The sequence below is a fragment of the Hyperolius riggenbachi genome, chromosome 9, assembly GCF_040937935.1.
Source record: "Hyperolius riggenbachi isolate aHypRig1 chromosome 9, aHypRig1.pri, whole genome shotgun sequence".
In the NCBI taxonomy this organism is placed as follows: Eukaryota; Metazoa; Chordata; class Amphibia; order Anura; family Hyperoliidae; genus Hyperolius; species Hyperolius riggenbachi.
The window spans coordinates 26,783,789-26,802,715 of NC_090654.1; the positions used below are offsets into that span (position 1 = coordinate 26,783,789).

General features: G+C 45.5%; 1 protein-coding gene across 2 annotated transcripts in view; it reads right to left on the reverse strand.

Moving 5' to 3' along the window:
* POLR3C (RNA polymerase III subunit C) overlaps nt 1-18,927 on the reverse strand; it is a 40,588-nt gene that overhangs the window by 12,730 nt on the left and 8,931 nt on the right. For both annotated transcript variants that reach the window (XM_068252230.1, XM_068252229.1), the window contains exons 3-12: nt 17,885-18,140; nt 15,770-15,961; nt 10,782-10,858; nt 9,081-9,188; nt 7,963-8,055; nt 5,333-5,413; nt 3,555-3,606; nt 3,388-3,448; nt 1,546-1,696; nt 1,148-1,249 (exon numbers count right to left, since the gene is read on the reverse strand). In XM_068252230.1, the coding sequence (XP_068108331.1) occupies nt 1,148-1,249; nt 1,546-1,696; nt 3,388-3,448; nt 3,555-3,606; nt 5,333-5,413; nt 7,963-8,055; nt 9,081-9,188; nt 10,782-10,858; nt 15,770-15,961; nt 17,885-18,140 (1,173 nt within the window). The remainder of the gene's footprint in view (nt 1-1,147; nt 1,250-1,545; nt 1,697-3,387; nt 3,449-3,554; nt 3,607-5,332; nt 5,414-7,962; nt 8,056-9,080; nt 9,189-10,781; nt 10,859-15,769; nt 15,962-17,884; nt 18,141-18,927) is intronic.

Sequence of the window (18,927 nt, forward strand, 5' to 3'; positions counted from 1 at the left end):
AGTAGAGCTGCCTACTTACTAGTGACCAGCCGCTTATCCAGGAGGAAGCAGGGACCAGGAAAACACACAGGGTAAAAGAGCCCAGAAAGCCGACTCCTCTATGGGTGCCGCCCACTGACAGCCTGCAGTACCGCTACAGGACATCAGGTGTCATCACGCGGTGGTGATGTGATGACCTGACGTCAGACGCAGGCAGCCCAGGAGGAGTCAAGGAAGGTGATTGTGCTGGTAATCTTCTTTCTTCTTCCATTTGGCTGCACCGCACGTCACCAGTTCCCTAGCGGTTATGTCCTTCTGCCTGCGCCCCCCTTCTTCTATTTGCCGGTCTGCACCCAGGACGGTCGCCCTGCCCAAGAAACGGCCCCGGCGCCTGCGTTGGATCCCAAAGGTAAATACTGCCACCTGCTGCTGTCAGGGGGTCCCAGCGCTGGATCCGCACTGCCCAGGAGAAAGGGGGGAAAGCCTCATTAGGATCCAGAGTCTTCCCCTCCCGAGGTAACTACCCCCCAGGGGCTCTTTTTTTCATACGGGTTGTCTTTAACAGAGAGATCTGACCAACAGCCTTTATGTTCATTTTGTATTAATTTTTAGCTTTGATAGATTTTTCCATCACGCATTCTTCTGTCTTCAATGACGGCTCATTGTGAATTCCTGTCTGTGCTGTCTAAATTTAGTGCAGATATCATTTTTTTTTTATACGGTGTAAATCAGTTGACTCTCCATCTGTCTACGGTTCACTATAGTGGTACAGGACGTTTGTCATGGCGTATGTGAAGACATTTTGACATTTCCTGTTCAGTTCCCGCCTAACCATAACTGTCGCTCCCCGCTGCAAAAAATGTAAAATACTGGAGACATATACAAGTATCGTTTATGGGTGGAAATTTGGCCGCCACTCTGTGCCCGCTATTTGCATAGTGCAGCTGCTATTTATTGCCCTAGCATTCAAATTTCCTGTTTACAAATTGGGTTGATTACTACATAAACAATAATATAAATGATAATATCAAGGATACATTTTATCAAGTACCCAAATCGCTACTTGGGTGCCTGGTTGATGCAAATTAACATTAGTGCCAATGGTGGCGTCCAATTCCTCCATTTACTGCAGGCGCCCATATTTCCTATTTCCTTGCGGTGTTCCTACCTTGTAGCATCTCTGTAGTAACATCCGAGCAGCCGGCAGCGGATTCACAGTGTACAGGTAGAAGGTTCTGGAAGGGGCGTGGTCTGGGGTCTTAGGGATTTCCTGTAATGGGTAAAGAACATGTTAACAGCTGGATGAATCAATGGACTGCTGATAGGCCGGGTTCACATTAGGGCGCATCCACCTGTGCGCTTGCATTCGGAGCGGGAACGCAAGGTCCCGACATGTCGGGAATGTCCGCTCCGATTAGCGGAACGCAGCGGGACGTAGCAATGTGAACTTTACCATATGGAAAGCATTGCTGCGGCTGATCAGAGCGGAACGTAGGCTGAAAAACAGCCTAATGTGAACGTAGCCATAATTATGGGGATTTATCCGTAGGCAGAGCGGGGACTGACCTGCAGGGCAATCAGGTTCACGGACAGCATTTTGTACAGCATTTCTTTGGCTTCCTTGGCTGGGATCATAGCAAAGTCCTCCACCTGCTTCTGTTCCAAATGCCGCTTCCGCAACAGCAGGCGGAAGATCCGGGCACAGCGAGAGCCGAACCTGTAAGATAAACAGCCAATCAAATAACAGGAAATAGACATAGAAAGGAGAGGAAGGCAGGAGAGAAAACTGCAAAGATGATTGGCTGCTGCTTTAAATCCTGATTCAGCATCGCTGCTTTGGGGGTGCTGTGAGGAAAGTGAAGCTATAGTCATGTGACCTGAAGAACTTTTAATGCATGTTGCATAGAATATTTATAATTTGCAAAGCACAGACATTTGTGCATCGTACATAAACCATTTTTGCTTTACTATCATTGTGTACGGCTTGGGTTTGTAGTGCTGATTTCCTGCACTAATGTCAGATACTCCTATACTATAGTCTAGGACCTACTGTAGGTTCTCATCAGGAGTTACGTGTACCCCTGGGGGAACTTGGGCTGGATTTAGGGGGTACTTTAACTTTTCTTACCACCGAGAGGTATAGGCAGAGCCCGCACGCAGCGGGCTTTTGTTGCCTCACCTCCACCAGGATCCAGACGCCGGCAGCCATTCTTCTTCCGGTCCTCGGAGCCTCTGGATCCCTCTGGTGAGATTGCTGTTTGATACAGACAGTGATCTCACTGTAGGGGTATAGTGCCATCTAGTGGATGAAGGGAGAATTGCAGCGCTGGATCCAGGGGAAGGGAGTTATATGCAGTGCTGACGCAGATCTATCCAGCTGTGTGATGTTTTTCCTGATTTTAGGGTCTAAAAGCTGTGAAAAAAATGTCTCGGCTTTTAGACTCTAAAATCCGGAAGTAATCATAGCGCTGGGAGGTTAAAGTGATCCAGAGACGAAGCACCCTCATGTATTTTATCATATATATCAGTGGGAACATTAGATAAAAAAAACCTCCCCTGCTCTCTGATTTATCCTTTACTGCTCAGCCTGCTTGTTATCAGTCCTGATAAAATCCAAGACTGAGCATTCAGTCTGGCTTTGCTATAATGACTCAGCTATAATGATTCCTGAGCAGAGCCAGAAGGGGGCAGGCTTGGGCTTGAAAAGACACCAGAGAACACAGACTTAGCTATAATGATTCCTGAACAAAGCCAGACTGAATGCTCAGTCAGAGATTTTATCAGGGCTGATTAGAAGCAAGCTGTGCAGTGCAGAATGAAACAGAGAGCAGGGTAGGTGTTTTCTCTAATGTTCCCACTGATATATATGGTAAAATACATGAGGGTGCTTCATCTCTGGTTCCCTTTAAATGTAATTTCATCAGTTGTCCTAGACTGGGAAGGTGACGGGGGAGGAGGGGGGGTCACAACGTCATAAAGGTTGTAACAACCGAAAAAGACTTGGCTTTCACCCAGTTCACTTGAAATGGAGCTGTGTGCCCTGATGGTATTTATGGAAGTATTCAAAGCACAACTGTAATGAGAAGGATATGGAAGCTGCCATATTTATTTCCTCTTGAACAATACCAGTTGCCTGGCAGTCCTGCTGATCTCTATGGCTGCAGTAGTGTCTAAATGACACACCAGAAACAATCATGCAGCTAATCCAGTCAGACTTCAGTCAGAGCGCCTGATCTGCATGCTTGTTCAGAGGCTGTGGCTAAAAGATTTAGAAGCAGAGGATCAGCAGGGCTGCCAGGCAACTGGTATTGCTTAAAAGGAAATAAATATGGCAGCCTCCATATCCCTCTCATCACAGTTGTCCTTTAATAATCTTGTAGATAGAGAGAGAGGGAAAATGGTTCTTACCTCTCCTGGACAATAGACTCCAGGTTGCAGGTGGCCAGTGTCGCTACTGCTTTGTGCAGATCTTGTGCAGGAAAGTTAAGTTACAAATACAACACAGGAGTTGCCTGCAAGCTTAATTAACATATAATAATAATAATAATAATAATCTTGAGCTATAAGAAGGATACTGATAACAAACATGCCTCCGCCGCTGTCTCCGGACCGGCCAACGAACTCCAACTGTGAGAGCCAAAAACAGCATTACCATGCAACATTGACCTGTTGTACCATGTTAAAGTGCAACTATACTCAGAACTTCCTCCCTGCTCTAAAACATTGGCCACAGCATGATAACCTTTATGGGAAAAAAAAAACATTTCATTACAATTTATGAAAATCCTAAAAACAAAAGACAAATACTAAATGGATAAAAAAAATAAAAAATGGAAAATTTAACTTGGATTCACTTTCAAGGAGCACTGAAAGGGTTAAGCCTCAGTGTTTACTGTATGGAGAGTTACCTCTGCAGAGCTCCTGCAGTCTATTCACAGCTGCTGATAAGAACTAATTAGACATTTTGATCTGGCTAAACACAGAGTACTGAATTTCTTCAGCAACTATATGTGGAATGGAGACTTTTCATTGTGCGCTTTGCAAGAGTTCTGGTCTGCTTTCAGGACTCTGCCAAGAGGACCAGGCCCTATTTCACCTAGCCAATATTGTACATGCTCGTGGTTGTAAAAAATGATGTCTACTGTTTCTCCCCGAGTGTGGGTCTATCAAATTGCCAAGAAAAAAGGATCTTTTCTTCTCCTTTGCCTGAGCTATTAGGGCTCTTTCACATTAGGGCAGATTTTCTGCGTTTCAACGCAAAGGATAAAGTTTGCGTTACCCAAGGTGAAATGAAAGTCCATAGACTTTCATTTTAGCTTTCACATATAACGCAGCCTTTTTGTGCGTTGCGTTCCACTGCACCCAGGCGCAGTTTTTTGGCCAACGCTAGCTTTATGCGTTACAATGTTAGTCAATGTAAAACGCACACTATGCGCGTTTTTAATCCGTTAACGCAGATAATCAGTCCCAGAATGCAACAGAGGAACAATGTAGAAAGTTGACAACTAAAAGAAAAAAAAATTACCTGCGTTTTTCTATGTGCAGTAACGCATTGAAAACGGATTAAAAACGCACACTCACTGCAGTGCAACGCATATCAAAACGCAGTAAAAGGCATACAACAAAACGTATGCTTTGAGCAGTCTCCAACGCAAGCTCTGATGTGAAAGAGCCCTTAGGAATGACCTTTGCAGAATATGAGGGTTAAGCTGGCCATGCACCATTCAATTATCACTCTTTTTTTTTTGGGGGGGGGGGGGGAGGAGGGGACTTTAAGATGGAAATGAAAATGTTCCATCTTAAAGCTGCTGTGCATTCTAAGCCTCTGTCGGCATATCTCGTTTAGCTGCCTAGTGCAGCCAGATCAGCGGGTGGCAGAGAGCAGTTATAGTTCCCTGCTCCTGTTCTTCTCTTCCTCCAGAGGTGGCTCTGAACTTCCAACAGGTCTTATAGGTCCCGATGAAAGAGACTCCTCCATCACCCCTCTTCCACCACCAGGTGGAGCTGTAATGCTGACACGGTCTCCTGGATCCCGATCACGTCATATCACGTGATCGGAACAGTGGAGACATGTCGGGAGTACATCGCCGCCGTGGTGGAGGAAGAAGCCGATCCACATACAGACAGGTAACAATAAAAGCTCCCTGCCGCCCACTCTGCATACCCTTCTACCCTGCCAGGCTGGGGGAAACACACTTACCCAGTGGCAGGAAAAATTGGGGCCTGCAGCCAAATAACGTTTTGCTTTATTTGGCTGCTAAAGGGTTAATATTGATGGTAATATCAACTGAAAACAAAATCGAGTGATAGTTGCATAGTGTGTGGGCAGCTGTAGGATTCAATAACGTTTTACCGGGTCATCGGCCAGCAGTGCCAGGTACTGGTCCAGGACTTGCTTAGAGATATTAAACCCTTTCGGGAGAGCTCTGAAGATCTGAGATGGAAAAACAAACAAATGAGGGATTTGCATTTAAACACAGAGTCACAATCATAAAGCAGCATCCACACAACTGTTTACTGACAGACATGGAAAAGATTAAAAGGAGCGAAAAATTGTAAAATTTAAAATACATCTGTAAAATGCACTAGGAATTAATTTTTTCCCCATCACTTACAGTAAGTAGAAAAAAATCTGACAGGTTTAGGACTAATCCATCTCCTTCAGTACTGCACAGTGTTGGCAGTGGGATGCAGTCCCCTGTCCACCGGTGCTCTCCCTCCTGATGCTGGGAACACACGATGACATTTCCCGTCCAATTGACAGGTAATCTGATGGGAAGTTGTGCCATTTGTATGTGTCCAAACTGCTCCCAATTGATAAAGGGATCGATTTTCCAATGATAACTTTGCAAAATCCATCCCTTCCTCGATCGAAAAAGCATTGGACAGATCAGGAATAATTGCTCGAGTCCCGCAGATCAAGCGGGAAATTGCATCATGTTTTCTTAGCATCGGTCTTGTCTCTATTGGGGGCATCTGCTCCCTGTTACCCAGTGGCATGTATGTACTGTAGTTACTTGCTGCCGGGTCACGGGGTAAATGTGGCCAGCAGGGATGGAGACAGAAAACAGGAAGGGACGTGCCAACAGACAGGTGAGTGAGCTCCACTGCCAACACTCTATATCAGTGGTCCTCAAACTAAGGCCCGCGGGCCGAATGTGGCCCCAAGGCTTTTTCCCCGGCCCTCCACACACAAAATGTATTACTTATAGATGCAGCTACATCTTTAAATATTGGTGGTCCACATATAGAATAGCAGTGCTGGCACCACCCATCCACATGGAAGCCAGACAGCAGTAATCTGCTGGTTTCCAATCACATTCCACATCAGGTGACACGGTTGTCCACTGCAGGTTGTCACCTGGGTATGCTTCTCTGTCTGGCCCACAAAGACTTCTACATCATTCTATGTATACTCCGGCCCCCCAGCAGTCTGAAGTATGTTGACCCGGCCCTTGACCGAAAACGTTTGGGAACCCCTGCACTATATGTACGCCGCTGGTGAGCTGGGCGCAGGTTGAGCCGAATGACAGCTCAGCCTGCTGCCGCTCAAATTCCCAGCAGCCCTAAATACTATATACCCTCTGAGTTGCTACAACTTGGAGGGGGAAATAGGATTTAAAGCGAACACGAGACGACGCTTGGCTTTTAAATAAGCGATTACCTTTAATAGAGACAAGCTTCAGGATCTTATTGAGGTTTCCCTCGGCTGTCAAAAGCTCCCCCTCCTCAACATCGGGACAGCGCAGCTCCTCTCTCTGCATCATGGCACGACGCCCGCAGCTCAGGCTTTCTGTGCATGGGCGGGCTCACGCGGCTACTGTGCTGCCCCAATATGATTAGTCACCATGCCTTGTTGCTAATCTTCTGGGGGGGGGCACACTTAGCGACAGGGGACATCATGAAGGGAAGCCTCAATAGGATTCGGAGGCTTCCCTCTCTTTAGGTAAGTATCTTATTATGTACCCCAGCTTCGGCTTGGGTACCCTTTAACTTTCGGAGAGAGGGCAACGGCACACTGGAGTGGATCATAACCACAGCGAGGGGCCAGATAGACTGCAGGAGGCTGGAAAAAGCCCCAGGAAATGTAAACGTCTGTCCCTCACCTCAGGTATCAGTGCTGTAGTGACAAGTAGAATGCAGTTAATTATTCAGAACAGCCACTTTTAAGGTAATTTTCCTGGTGTCCGCATCAGAAACATTCCATTTAGCTATATATGTAAGTGGGTATGTAGCTCCGCCCCTCCCAGTGACGCTTAGCCTAGGCCAGTGTCGCTCAAACCTGTCCTCGTGACTCCCCAACGGTGCATGTTTTGCAGGCAACCTCCCCTATGCACAGGTGGGGTCATTAGTGTTTCAGCTACATGGAATCCACCTAGCTGAGACACTGATTACCCCACCTGTGCATAGGTGAGGTTGCCTGCAAAACATGCACCGTTGGGGAGTCACGAGGACAGGTTTGAGTTAGGCCTCTTTTCTACGGACTGTTGAGCTGTGTGCTCAGCAAGCAGTTACCAGGCAGCAGTGAGCAGTTACCCGGCAGCAACAAGCAGTTACCAAGCAGCAGTGAGCAGTTACCCGGCAGCAACGAGCAGTTACCAGGCAGCAGTGAGCAGTTACCAGGCAGCAGTGAGCAGTTACCAGGCAGCAGTGAGCAGTTGTGAGAGTTTGAGAGGCATTTCACTGCCTATCAACAATTCATGGAAAAGAGGCCTAACACTGGCCTAGGCTGTTTAGCTATGCGGAATTATCCCCCCCCCCTCAGTGCATTTTGGTAGGTTAGGTATCATTTCTACTGGCTTTAGAGCTCTCAATAAACAAACATTCCGCAGAGCTACACCTGACAGGACTAACGATGCCGCCACCTGTGACAAATTTCCGAATGTAAATCGTGGAGAGGAAAGATCTTACAATGACTAAATACTGTAATGCATAAACAAAAATCTGTAACTTTATTCAATATAGCAGTTAGTAGGGCTTTACCTCATTGGAGGAGAGCGGGTGCGTGTGCGCGGCCTGGGAGGAGGTGGTGATCTCACTCATTCTCAGCATTGTGCGGACAATTTCGCTGCTGGTCTGAAAGACAAGACAGGCCATCAATGTCCACGTCGCTCTATACAAGGATGAGCAATGGGTCCTTAAAGAGGAGCTGTTAGGTATAGGGTCTCAGAGAAAAAAACCCCCATATATCAGTAGCTAAAGATTGGCTGTACTTACATTACATATGCATTTCACTGTCCACGTTTGGATTTCACAGAATCTTTATATAGTATTTGCAGAGAATGATGCTCCTGACAGCTCATGGCAGGTTCCATGTTTGTCTGTCTTGTATGAAGCCAATTGTGATGTCATATCCTCCCTGCTTCCTGATGATTCCACTCACAAAAAAAGATCGTAATGGACAACACTACTGTGCAGTGAATATTTATTAGCCATGTGGCTAGGAACAATAGCAGACTCATGCAGTATACTCAGTCTAACAGAACATGTGACCTGTGATTTTTGAGTGCTGGCTGCTGTTACAAGCTGCTGTAACATGAGCCTGTAACGTCTCCCATCGGCGTGACGCGGTCGGCAAAAGGTTAAAGCAGCAAGGTAAGATTGTGTCCCGGGGACAAAGACGGTTACCATCAAAGTTCCCCATTCAAAAACAAAGGAAGTTTTTGCTGTTTTTAAGAACACAGCCCTGTATAAACACTAGATGAAACTCGACTGAGGTGGCTGCAAATGACCAACTCTGCCGAAACTCTACACCGAATAACACAGCCCCAACGTCTCGGCCAGCAATCTGCCAGGCAGACAGAGTCGTCAGATCGCTGGCTGACAGCCTTGTTCCCCCCGCCTCCTCAAGATATAGAACCCCAAAGACCTTCTTCGGTGTTGACTCAACCCCCCTTATACCGACTAGGCATGATCAAAGAGATGTAAATACTTCTGCAAATTTTTATATAAATATATGCAGCTTGAATATGGACCAATCAAACCCGGGTTTAAATTGATTGTCCCATTTTCAAACGGCATATATTTGCATAAAAATTTGCATCAACTCGGAAAAATTTGCATATCGTGGATCATCCCTAATACCAACGAGTATGAGTCACCTGATCCATCTTGTTGGAGACTGCGCTGATGATGGCTTGATCACGAAAATGTTGGTGGAAACGTTCTGTGTTGATCTGCCAGTATATCCCGTCATCCTGGCTGCTGGTCTGTGCAGAGAAAGAAGACAGAATTACGCTACAACAGACACTTGTGACTGCTTAATGACATGCTAATCATGTTGAGCTGATGCAAAATCCCCACTTGCTGTGCAGTTGAATCAAAGCTATAGGCTGGATGAGGGTACACCTAGGCATGTCTAACAACTCTCACTGTGGTGTGATCATTTGTGATGCATTTTGTCAACAATGAAACACATTTGTAAAGCGCTTTTCTCTCGTAGGACCCAAAGCGCGTTAGCTTGTCTCAGATCAGTACATAGTGATGTGTACAGGGGAAAGTCATGTGATCATAAATGCCAGACTAAACAGGGGGGTTTTCAGTTTTGATTTTACTGTGTCCAGGGTTTGAGCTGTATTCATTAAGTTTGGCAAGGCATTCCACAGGGCAGGGGCAGCATTACAGAAAGCTCTGGCTCCAAAGGTTTTTAGTTAGAGTTTGGGGGGTTCAAGATATTGGATCCTTTGATCTGAGGTCGTGGGAGGTGTGACGCAGTTGCAACAAATCCTTCAAGTTTCCAGAGGCGCCCCAAATGCGGTTGTTACACCACAACGGCACTTTATTTGGCCTGAGGAAGTGGGCTTGGTCCCACGAAACGCGTTGCCTCTGCTAAATCTTCAATTAAACTTCCTTACTTAAAGTGAGTTTGTCGTCTGTGAGTTAAGCCACCTCATTTTTGTTATTTTATTGATTTTAGAGTATTTTATAGAAATTGGGCGCCTCTTTACCACTTTTGTGCCATCTCCTTCGCCAGCCCGGGAGAGGAACCTTGCGCACTTGAATCAAGATGGATTTCCACCACCTGTGGTAATGAAGGTACGCAGGATCATTTTGCTAAGAGAGCGACCAGACCCAGGACTGCTGGCATACCTGAGTGGAGTCAGGTTCAAACACTCCATTTGCTTGAAGCGGTTGGTTGCCCCGTGTGCAACCCACCTTTATGAGTACCCTTTTTTCACAAGTACTTTTGAACACTCATTTATTATGACGTACTGCCCCATTTGGGCTCCCGTTGTCTTTGTGTTTTTCTCCCCTCTAGTACTGTATAAATCCTTCAGGTTTTCGGGGCCTAGGATGTGTAGGAATTTGAATGTTAACATGCCAGGTTTGAAAAGTATTCTCCATTCTATGGATAGCCGGTGTAGTGAGCGAAGGATTGGTGTTATGTGACAATGGCGGGGTTGGCTTGTTAACATTATTGCAGCAGCATTCAGTACAAGCTGGAGGTGGTGTAGGTCTTTATTTGGAGTAATCACAGCAGTTTCTAAAACCAGGCAAACCCCGCCCCCATGAGGGCAGTCAATAAGGATGATAGTCTGCACACTACCTGATTTGTGTCCCGCCCCCCTGCCACCACCACCAAGAGACCCACAATTCACACCGATAGTGGAGCAATGCTGGAATATTGCATCCTGGGACATTTTTTACACAGTGCCCTATTCAGCTGGATAGAATGCCTCCGCTACTCACCACTGGAGTTCCATGTAGTGCACATCGCTCTGCACTAATGCACGAGTGAACAGGCCAAATGTTGAGAACATATAATAACCTCCTTACCTGGATTACCTCTGCAGGGCACTCACCTCCTGGTCTCTCTTGGCTCTCTTGCTCTGACTGGCGCCTTCGTCTTCATCGGAGGACCTCCGCCTCTTCCCCCTCCCTGTACAGAACAAACAGGAACTATGCTAAGAAGTATACCAAAGTAAAAAACAGCATATCCTTCATTACCACCCTGTCCATCCCACAAACCTGCTTCAAAGCACACCAAAAAAAAAAAAAATGCTTTTAGCCATAGACCCTGAACAAGCATGCCGCAGATCACGTGTTTCTGACTGAAGTCTGACTGGATTAGCTGCATGCTTCTTTCAGGTGTGTGATTCAGCCACTACTGCTGCCAAAGAGATCAGCAGGACTGCCAGGCAACTGGTATTGTTCAAGAGGAAATAAATATGGCAGCTTCCATATCCCCCTCTCAGTTCAGGAGTAATTTAAAACACTGACTTGTATGCCTTGCCTCAACACTTATCAAAAATATAAGCTGTAAACATGAGCTTTGTGAACAATCACTTTTTGGAAGCCCTTAAAGTGACCCAGGCACCATTTTTAGCACCCAGGTTATCTCAATAGCACATTTAATATGCCTGCCAACAATGTGGCTCATTAATGTGGACCTGAACTCAGAACTCCTCTATTCTAAAATAAATCTGCAGTTTCTACTTCCTGATTCATGAAAGCAGACATTTTGTTATCAGCCTGTGCTTTCCAATGGGCTTACCTGCCATCTCTACCATAGGCAGTCATGTGACACAGGGGAGGAAGGGATCAATTTACAACTAGTGATTAGACACAAATGAGGGGGAATTACACAGGCTAAACTCTTTAACCCATTCGCGTTCCGTCGTTTTCACTTGAGAAATGTTCACCTCCCATTCATTAGCCTATAACTGTATCACTACTTATCACAATGAACTGATCTATATCTTCTTTTTTCTGCCACCAATTAGGCTTTCTTTGGGGGGTACATTTTGCTAAGAGCCACTTTACTGTAAATGCATTTCAACAGGAAGAATAAGAAAAAAAACGGAAAAAATTCATTATTTCTCAGTTTTCAGCCATTATAGTTTTAAAATAATACATGCCTCCATAATTAAAACTCACGTATTGTATTTGTCCATATGTCCCGGTTATTACACCGTTAAAATTATGTTCCTATCACAATGTATGGCGACAATATTTTATTTGGAAATAAAGGTGCATTTTTTCCGTTTTGCATCGATCACTATTTACAAGTTTAAAATAAAAAAAAAAATATAGAAATATTTCATCTTTACATTGATATTTAACCAGTTCACCCCCAAGGGTTTTTATCCTAACGGACCAGAGCAATTTTCAGTTGTCAGTGCTCCTCCCTTTTATTCCCTAATAACTTTATTACTACTTATCACAAGAAAATGATCTATACCTCGTTTTTTTCGCCACCAATTAGGCTTTCTGTGGATAGTACATTTTGCTAAGAATTTTTTTATTCTAAATGCGTTTTAATGAGAACAACTGAAAAAAAAAAGAATTATTTCTCAGTTTTCAACCATTATAGTTTTAAAATTAAACATTCTCCTGTGGATAAAACAAACACGTTTTATTTGCCAAGTTGTCCCGATTATTAAACAGTTTAAATGATGTCCCTATCACAATGTATGGCGACAGTATATTATTTTGAAATATAAGTGTTATTTTTCTGTTGTGTTTTTTTTATTCTGGCCATAATTACAAGCCCCTATGTAATAAATTAAAATTAATTTCCCCCCATAAAATATAAGTTAACAAAGCTGAGTCCCTAAGGCAACTATTTATTTATTTTTTTTAGCGGATTTTTTTTTTTACAAGTGTTTTTTTTTTGGGGGGGGGGGGGGGGGGGGGGGGACGGTTGGAAGTGTAATTTTATTAAGATCTGTATGTACTTGAAAATAAATGTATTTTGTAGGTGTAATGTACTTTTTGGCCACAAGATGGCGCTAGTGAACACTCATAGGAAATGTTCACTTTTTTTTTTTCTTCACTTTATTTAATTGTTACATTTCCTGTTATTGTGAATGGACGTAGCCGCTGTTCGCGGTCACGTCCATTCACTCCAGGCACTGCGATTGGGTAGAGGACCGTTCGGTCCTCTTCCCCAATCACCCAGCACGGAAGCCCGATGGAAAAAGCGGCGGTAGCGGCGGACACACGGCGGTAGCAGCGGCGGGAACGCGGGACGTATTAAAACGTCATGTTGCTGTTAATAGCGGTAAGCATGACGTTTTAATACGTTAGGATGTCAGTAAATGGTTAAAAAGTTTAGACCCTTAGGTAAATATTCCACATTTTTTTTATTGTAATGTTTTTTGTTTTTATATTAAACATTTTATTTGGGTAGTTTTGGGAGGATTGGAAGTAAATAATAGGTTTATAATGTAAAGGTTTGTTGATTTTTATTTTTTTTTACTTTTAGTTGTAGTATTACTTTTTGGCCACAAGATGGCGGCCATGAGTTTGTTTACATGATGTCACTCTAAGCGTAACATACGCTTAGAGAGACGCATGGGGGAGGTAACAGCCAGAAAAGGCGCAGCTATCGAGAAAAGCTGTCTCTTTTTCAGCGGGGGAGAGGAATCAGTGATCAGGCACCATAGCCCGATTCACTGATTGCCTGGCTAACGAACCGCGGGCCGGGAGCACGCGTGCACGCGAGTGATCGGCCGCGGGAGCGCACATGCTTCCTGACGTAGTTTCTACGTCCAGGAACCAAAATAGGTTAAATACATACAGGGTGCATTTCTGTTATACTTTCCTTGTGTCCTGTGCAAGAGTGGAGGCCCACTTTAATTAAAAAATGGTTTTATTAGCCGACTTTCTCCTAATTCCCAGGTCTACGACCACAGACGTTTCAGGCAGATAAGAACTGATGTAATTATTTTATTGAACACATTAGCAGAGAGCAAACAGAAGCTTTCATCGGCAGGGGGGGGGCGATAGGACACTGTGCTTTAAAGAGTTTACAGAAGTCACAGATGCTATCTTTACACCTTCCTCTGGATAAGTAATGGGCAGCTAGAAGGAGGGAACATGGCAGTTCCTATAGCTATTAGGAAAGAATAGTGGTGCTTAGTTCCCTTTAAAAGCAGGGGTCTGGAACTTTTTTGGCTGAGAGAGTCATAAACGCCACATATTTTAAAATGTATTTCCGTGAGAACCATACAATATGTTTCAAGCTGGGACAGTGCGCAAGTGCAGCAGAGGGCTCACGTCCCGGTTACCATGGTGCTGTGTATACAGTTAATCTGCCAGGCAGTGGCAGTGTCAGACACGTCTTCAGCTTCTCTTGGGTTTCAGCAACATTAGCAATTTCCCCGAGAGCCAGACAGGAGAAATACCGACTAATACAATTAGCTAGCTGACTTGAGGTTGATTTACTTTGTAGGACGAGATCCCCGCACTTTGGCCCAATAGGCTGCCTGTCAAGTGACAGCCTATTGGGCCAACCAAAGTGCAGGGATCTCATCCTACAAAGTCACTGGGCGTGATAGGGTCCAGAGTGGGACAATTGGAGCAGCCGTTCATTTTGGGGTAGCGTGAGTAAGGTATTAAGCTTGCACTACTATGAAAATGTTACTTGCACTGCCACACTAAGCTGTGCTGCTTGAGCAGTGTAGCTTAGGGAATCAGCCCTACTGATTTGCCTGTGAGCCAGATGTATCCATCAAAAGAGCCACATCTGGCTCCCGAGCCATAGGTTCCCTACCCCTGCTTTAAAGGGACTGTGGAGGTTTGTGAAGAAGGCTTGGTTATAAAAACTGGACTTCAATGCATAAAATACAGGATTTTTCTTTTCAGTTTTCACCCTTTGAAATGTTCATATGACAAGTCCAACAGTTATAAAACCTATAACAATATATTCTTTGTCCCTTCCAGATCAAAATGATATTATATACCTGGTTTCCCTACTGGTTTCCCAATCCTGTGCATCTGTAGCGATCAGATGCAATATGCTAGGACAACATTTTGGGGTCCCCAGTGCTAAATAGATGCTAGGATCGCTAGGCAATGGCAGAGCAGTTTATCTATAGAGCCTTGGGTCCCCGAACTGTTGCCCTAGCAAAGCGCAACTGGAATCATGAAAGGTGAACTAACATGTATAGGTATTACACGTTCTTAAGGAACAAGTGACACCCATGCTAACCTAGACATAAAAAACACATATATAAGTAGAAGTAGATAAATACTAGTTCTACTTAAATAACAGACATATTGCACTGTCCACTCCACGTTATGATTCTTTTTATAAAGGAATTTTATAAAGTAAAAGCAGAGAATCCTATTCTAGTCAGTTTCCATCTTGGTTACCTTTGAATGAAGCTAATCCTGACATTTCCTCACTTACTTTTTTTTTCCTCTTGCTAATTGTGTATTTGTTACTACTCCTAGAGTCTTCAGACACTCCCACTGAGGTCTATACTGGGAAGTGCACTGTCTTATGTCATTAGAATGAGGGGGAAATAAAGGGAAGAAGAGGAATATGTTATAGATAAAAAGACCCCCCAGCATGCAACTGTTTTGCCGCTCGCAATGGCAATTAAAGGGCCAGTGCTCCTAAGGTATGTGATAACTCCAAACCATAACAGCAAAAAAAGTTTTGAAAGTTTTGAATGCAGGATTAGATTCTTAATCACTTAATACACTCAGACCAGTTGCTGTTGAAATTTGATTTTTATGGCGACAATCCCAATAACTGTAAGTGGGGGGTGGGTGGGAGGAGTGGGAACAGTTTTTAATTGTGACAAAGTCGCTTCAACTTTTATTTTTTTTCTAAACTTGTAAAACTTTTTTTTCCTAATTTTTTTGTTACACCAGATTGTGCACACGCGGGAGTGCGCACATGCAGTGGTGATCTGCAAATTTTAATTGTGAATGTAGATTTTACGTCCAATAACACAGCAGGGGACTTTTTTGGATGTTGAATTTACATTCAAAAATGTTAGCTAGTTCACTGTAAAGATGAAGAACAACAGCACATGGTTACACCTTTAGCCCCTACCAATCATGACGACTCTGGGGACGGTGTACATCTCCTTCTCATTGGTCACCAGTGTTGGAACCGGAGGACGGCGCCCCTCGGTGGGGGTTGTGGACTCCTCATCCTGTAAGGCCGGACAGCGCTGTACAAAGTGTGTGTCTGCCAGCTGGCTGAAGGTGGTGGAGACGTCGCTGTACTCCATACTCTTCCCATCTGCAGAGCAAGACAGCAAATCTCATCACCTCCATACACAGCAACAAATCTCATCTCCTCCATACACAGTAACAAATCTCATCTCCTCTGTACACAACAATAACAATAACACAGTGGTGTGAATTACAAGATTCAGCCTGTCCATTCACTAGACACCAGTGACATTACTGAGGGTGATGTGTTTATGGATGTTGCATATGGAAATAGACAGACACAGAACATTTATATCGCACTTTTCTCCTGGCGAACTCAAAGCGCCAGAGCTGCAGCCACTAGGACCCGCTTTATAGGCAGTAGCAGTGTTAGGGAGTCTTGCCTACTGAATAGGTGCTGGCTTACTGAACAGGCAGAGCCGAGATTCGAACCCTGGTCTTCTGTGTCAGAGGCAGAGCCCTTAACCATTACACTATCCAGCCACCACAAGCATGCAGCTTATCCATTCACTAGAGACCAGTGACATCACTCAGAATGCAGCCTATCCATTCACTAGAGACCAGCGACATCACTGAGAATGTCGCCTATCCATTCACTAGAGGCCAGTGACATCACTGAGAATGCAGCCTATCCATTCACTAGAGACCAGTAACATCACTTAGGATGCAGCCTATCTATTCACTAGAGAGCAGTGACATCACTGAGAATTCAGCCTATCCATTCACTAGAGGCCAGTGACATCACTGAGAATGCAGCCTATCCATTCACTAGAGAGCAGTGACATCACTGAGAATGCAGCCTATCCACTCACTAGAGACCAGTGACATCACTGAGAATGCAGCCTATCCATTCACTAGAGACCAGCGACATCACTGAGAATGCAGCCTATCCATTCACTAGAGACCAGCGACATCACTGAGAATGTCGCCTATCCATTCACTAGAGGCCAGTGACATCACTGAGAATGCAGCCTATCCATTCACTAGAGACCAGTAACATCACTTAGGATGCAGCCTATCCATTCACTAGAGAGCAGTGACATCACTGAGAATTCAGCCTATCCATTCACTGGAGACCAGTGACATCACTGAGAATGCAGCCTATCCATTCACTAGAGACCAGTGACATCACTGAGGATGCAGCCTATCCATTCACTAGAGACCAGTAACATCACTGAGGATGCAGCCTATCCATTCAGTAGAGACCAGTGACATCACTGAGGATGCAGCCTATCCGTTCTCTAGAGACCAGTGACATCGATGAGAATGCAGTCTATCCATTCAGTAGAGACCAGTGACATCACTGAGAATGCAGCCTATCCATTCACTGGAGACCAGTGACATCACTGAGAATGCAGCCTATCTATTCACTAGAGACCAGTAACATCCCTGAGGATGCAGCCTATCCATTCACTGGAGAGCCAGTGACATCACTGAGAATATAGTCCAAACCACATAACGACCAGCTAACACCGATAGGCGTCTGCTGGTCGTTTGTGGGTTTCCAGCCATGTCAGTTCACGGAGGGTGTCTCCGTGAACAGCCTGCGAGCCTCCGATCGTGGCTTGCAGGCTAAAAGAAATCCCCTGTGTTTACATCATATGGCGCTGCTGTGCAGCAGCGCCGTAAAGGAGATCGGAGATCCCCGGCCTCTGATTGGCCGGGGATCGCCGGCATCTGATAGGCTGAAGCCGCCCTGTGACGCCCATAGGAAGGAGGGAGGGAAGGACAGGGAGGCTGGGAATCGCTGCGGAGGGGGGCTTTGAGGAGCCCCCACCCCGCTCGGCCACACAGAGCAGCGGCGATCAGACCTCCCCAGCCGGAGGGGGGGGGGGGGGGTGATCACCCTGCTGCAAACACGATCTGTGCTGCGGGCTGGAGAGCCCACGCAGCACAAATCACAGAAAACAGCCCGGTCCTTAATTGGTTAATACATAACAAAAGCACTTCACAAATTTGGCTCATGCAGTCTTGTTCAGTACGGATGTACCTTCCATGGTTTCTGTAAGCCGGTCGGCCACTTTCTTCACCACGGCGGTCAGTGTCATCTTGCCATTGAGCAGCAGCTCCTCTATGATAAGCTCGCCGGTGTCTCCGTATAACGTCTTTGCTGTGTATATGTATCGTGGATAGCGCAGCATGCGCAGGCAGCGGTCGCAGTGGGCGGTGTACTCCACGAAGCCTCGCTTGTGCATCTGATAACTCACCAGATTGTGCTGGATGAGGACACAGAGAGCCTTCTTTACCTGCAGGAGCAAATCAAACACATTACAGTCCAGCTCCAGGCACTGATCATTCCCCAGCCCTCTGCAGGCACTCACTGCTAGAGCTTGTGTCTTTCCGTATAGCAGCTCCTTCATTCGTTTATGTTAAATACAGGGGAGTCCCTGAAATACAAATGACCAGCTGATCCCATCGTGCGTTCTCCTCCTGCGCTCCCCCAACCCTGTGTGTAAATGCAGAGTATAGCGCAGCAGAAGCTGTGCTCTCACCTCTCCGCTGGAGTCCAAAGCTGCCCTTCTGCCTGTCTGCTCACAGCTCAGCCTAGTGCCTGGCATCTCCTAGTGCATGTCACGTGATGAGAGGGCAATACCACCACTAGAGGTAGCAGGAAGTGGACAGGATGGTCGCACAGCGCTGGACTCTGGTGGAGAGGTGAGGGCACAGCTTCGGCTGTGCTATACTCTGCATTTACACACTGGGATGTGGGAACACAGGAGGGGGACAGGGACAGAAAGAGGCACAAGGGAATAGTAGGAGGCACAAAGATGGACAGAAACTGGCAAAAGGATGACAGAAGGAGGCACAGGGGGGACAAAAGTTGGCATGGTGGAAACACGAGGACAAAGGTGACAATGAGAGCAACACTGAGGGCACAAGGGGATGGAAAGTGGCACACAGGGACAGAGATGAAACAGTGGGGAACAGAGGTGACACATAGGGGGAACAGAGGAAGTACAGGATACATAGATGGCACAGTGTTTCAACTTATGGACAGATTCAGGTTAAGAATTAATCTATAGTCCTGATCTC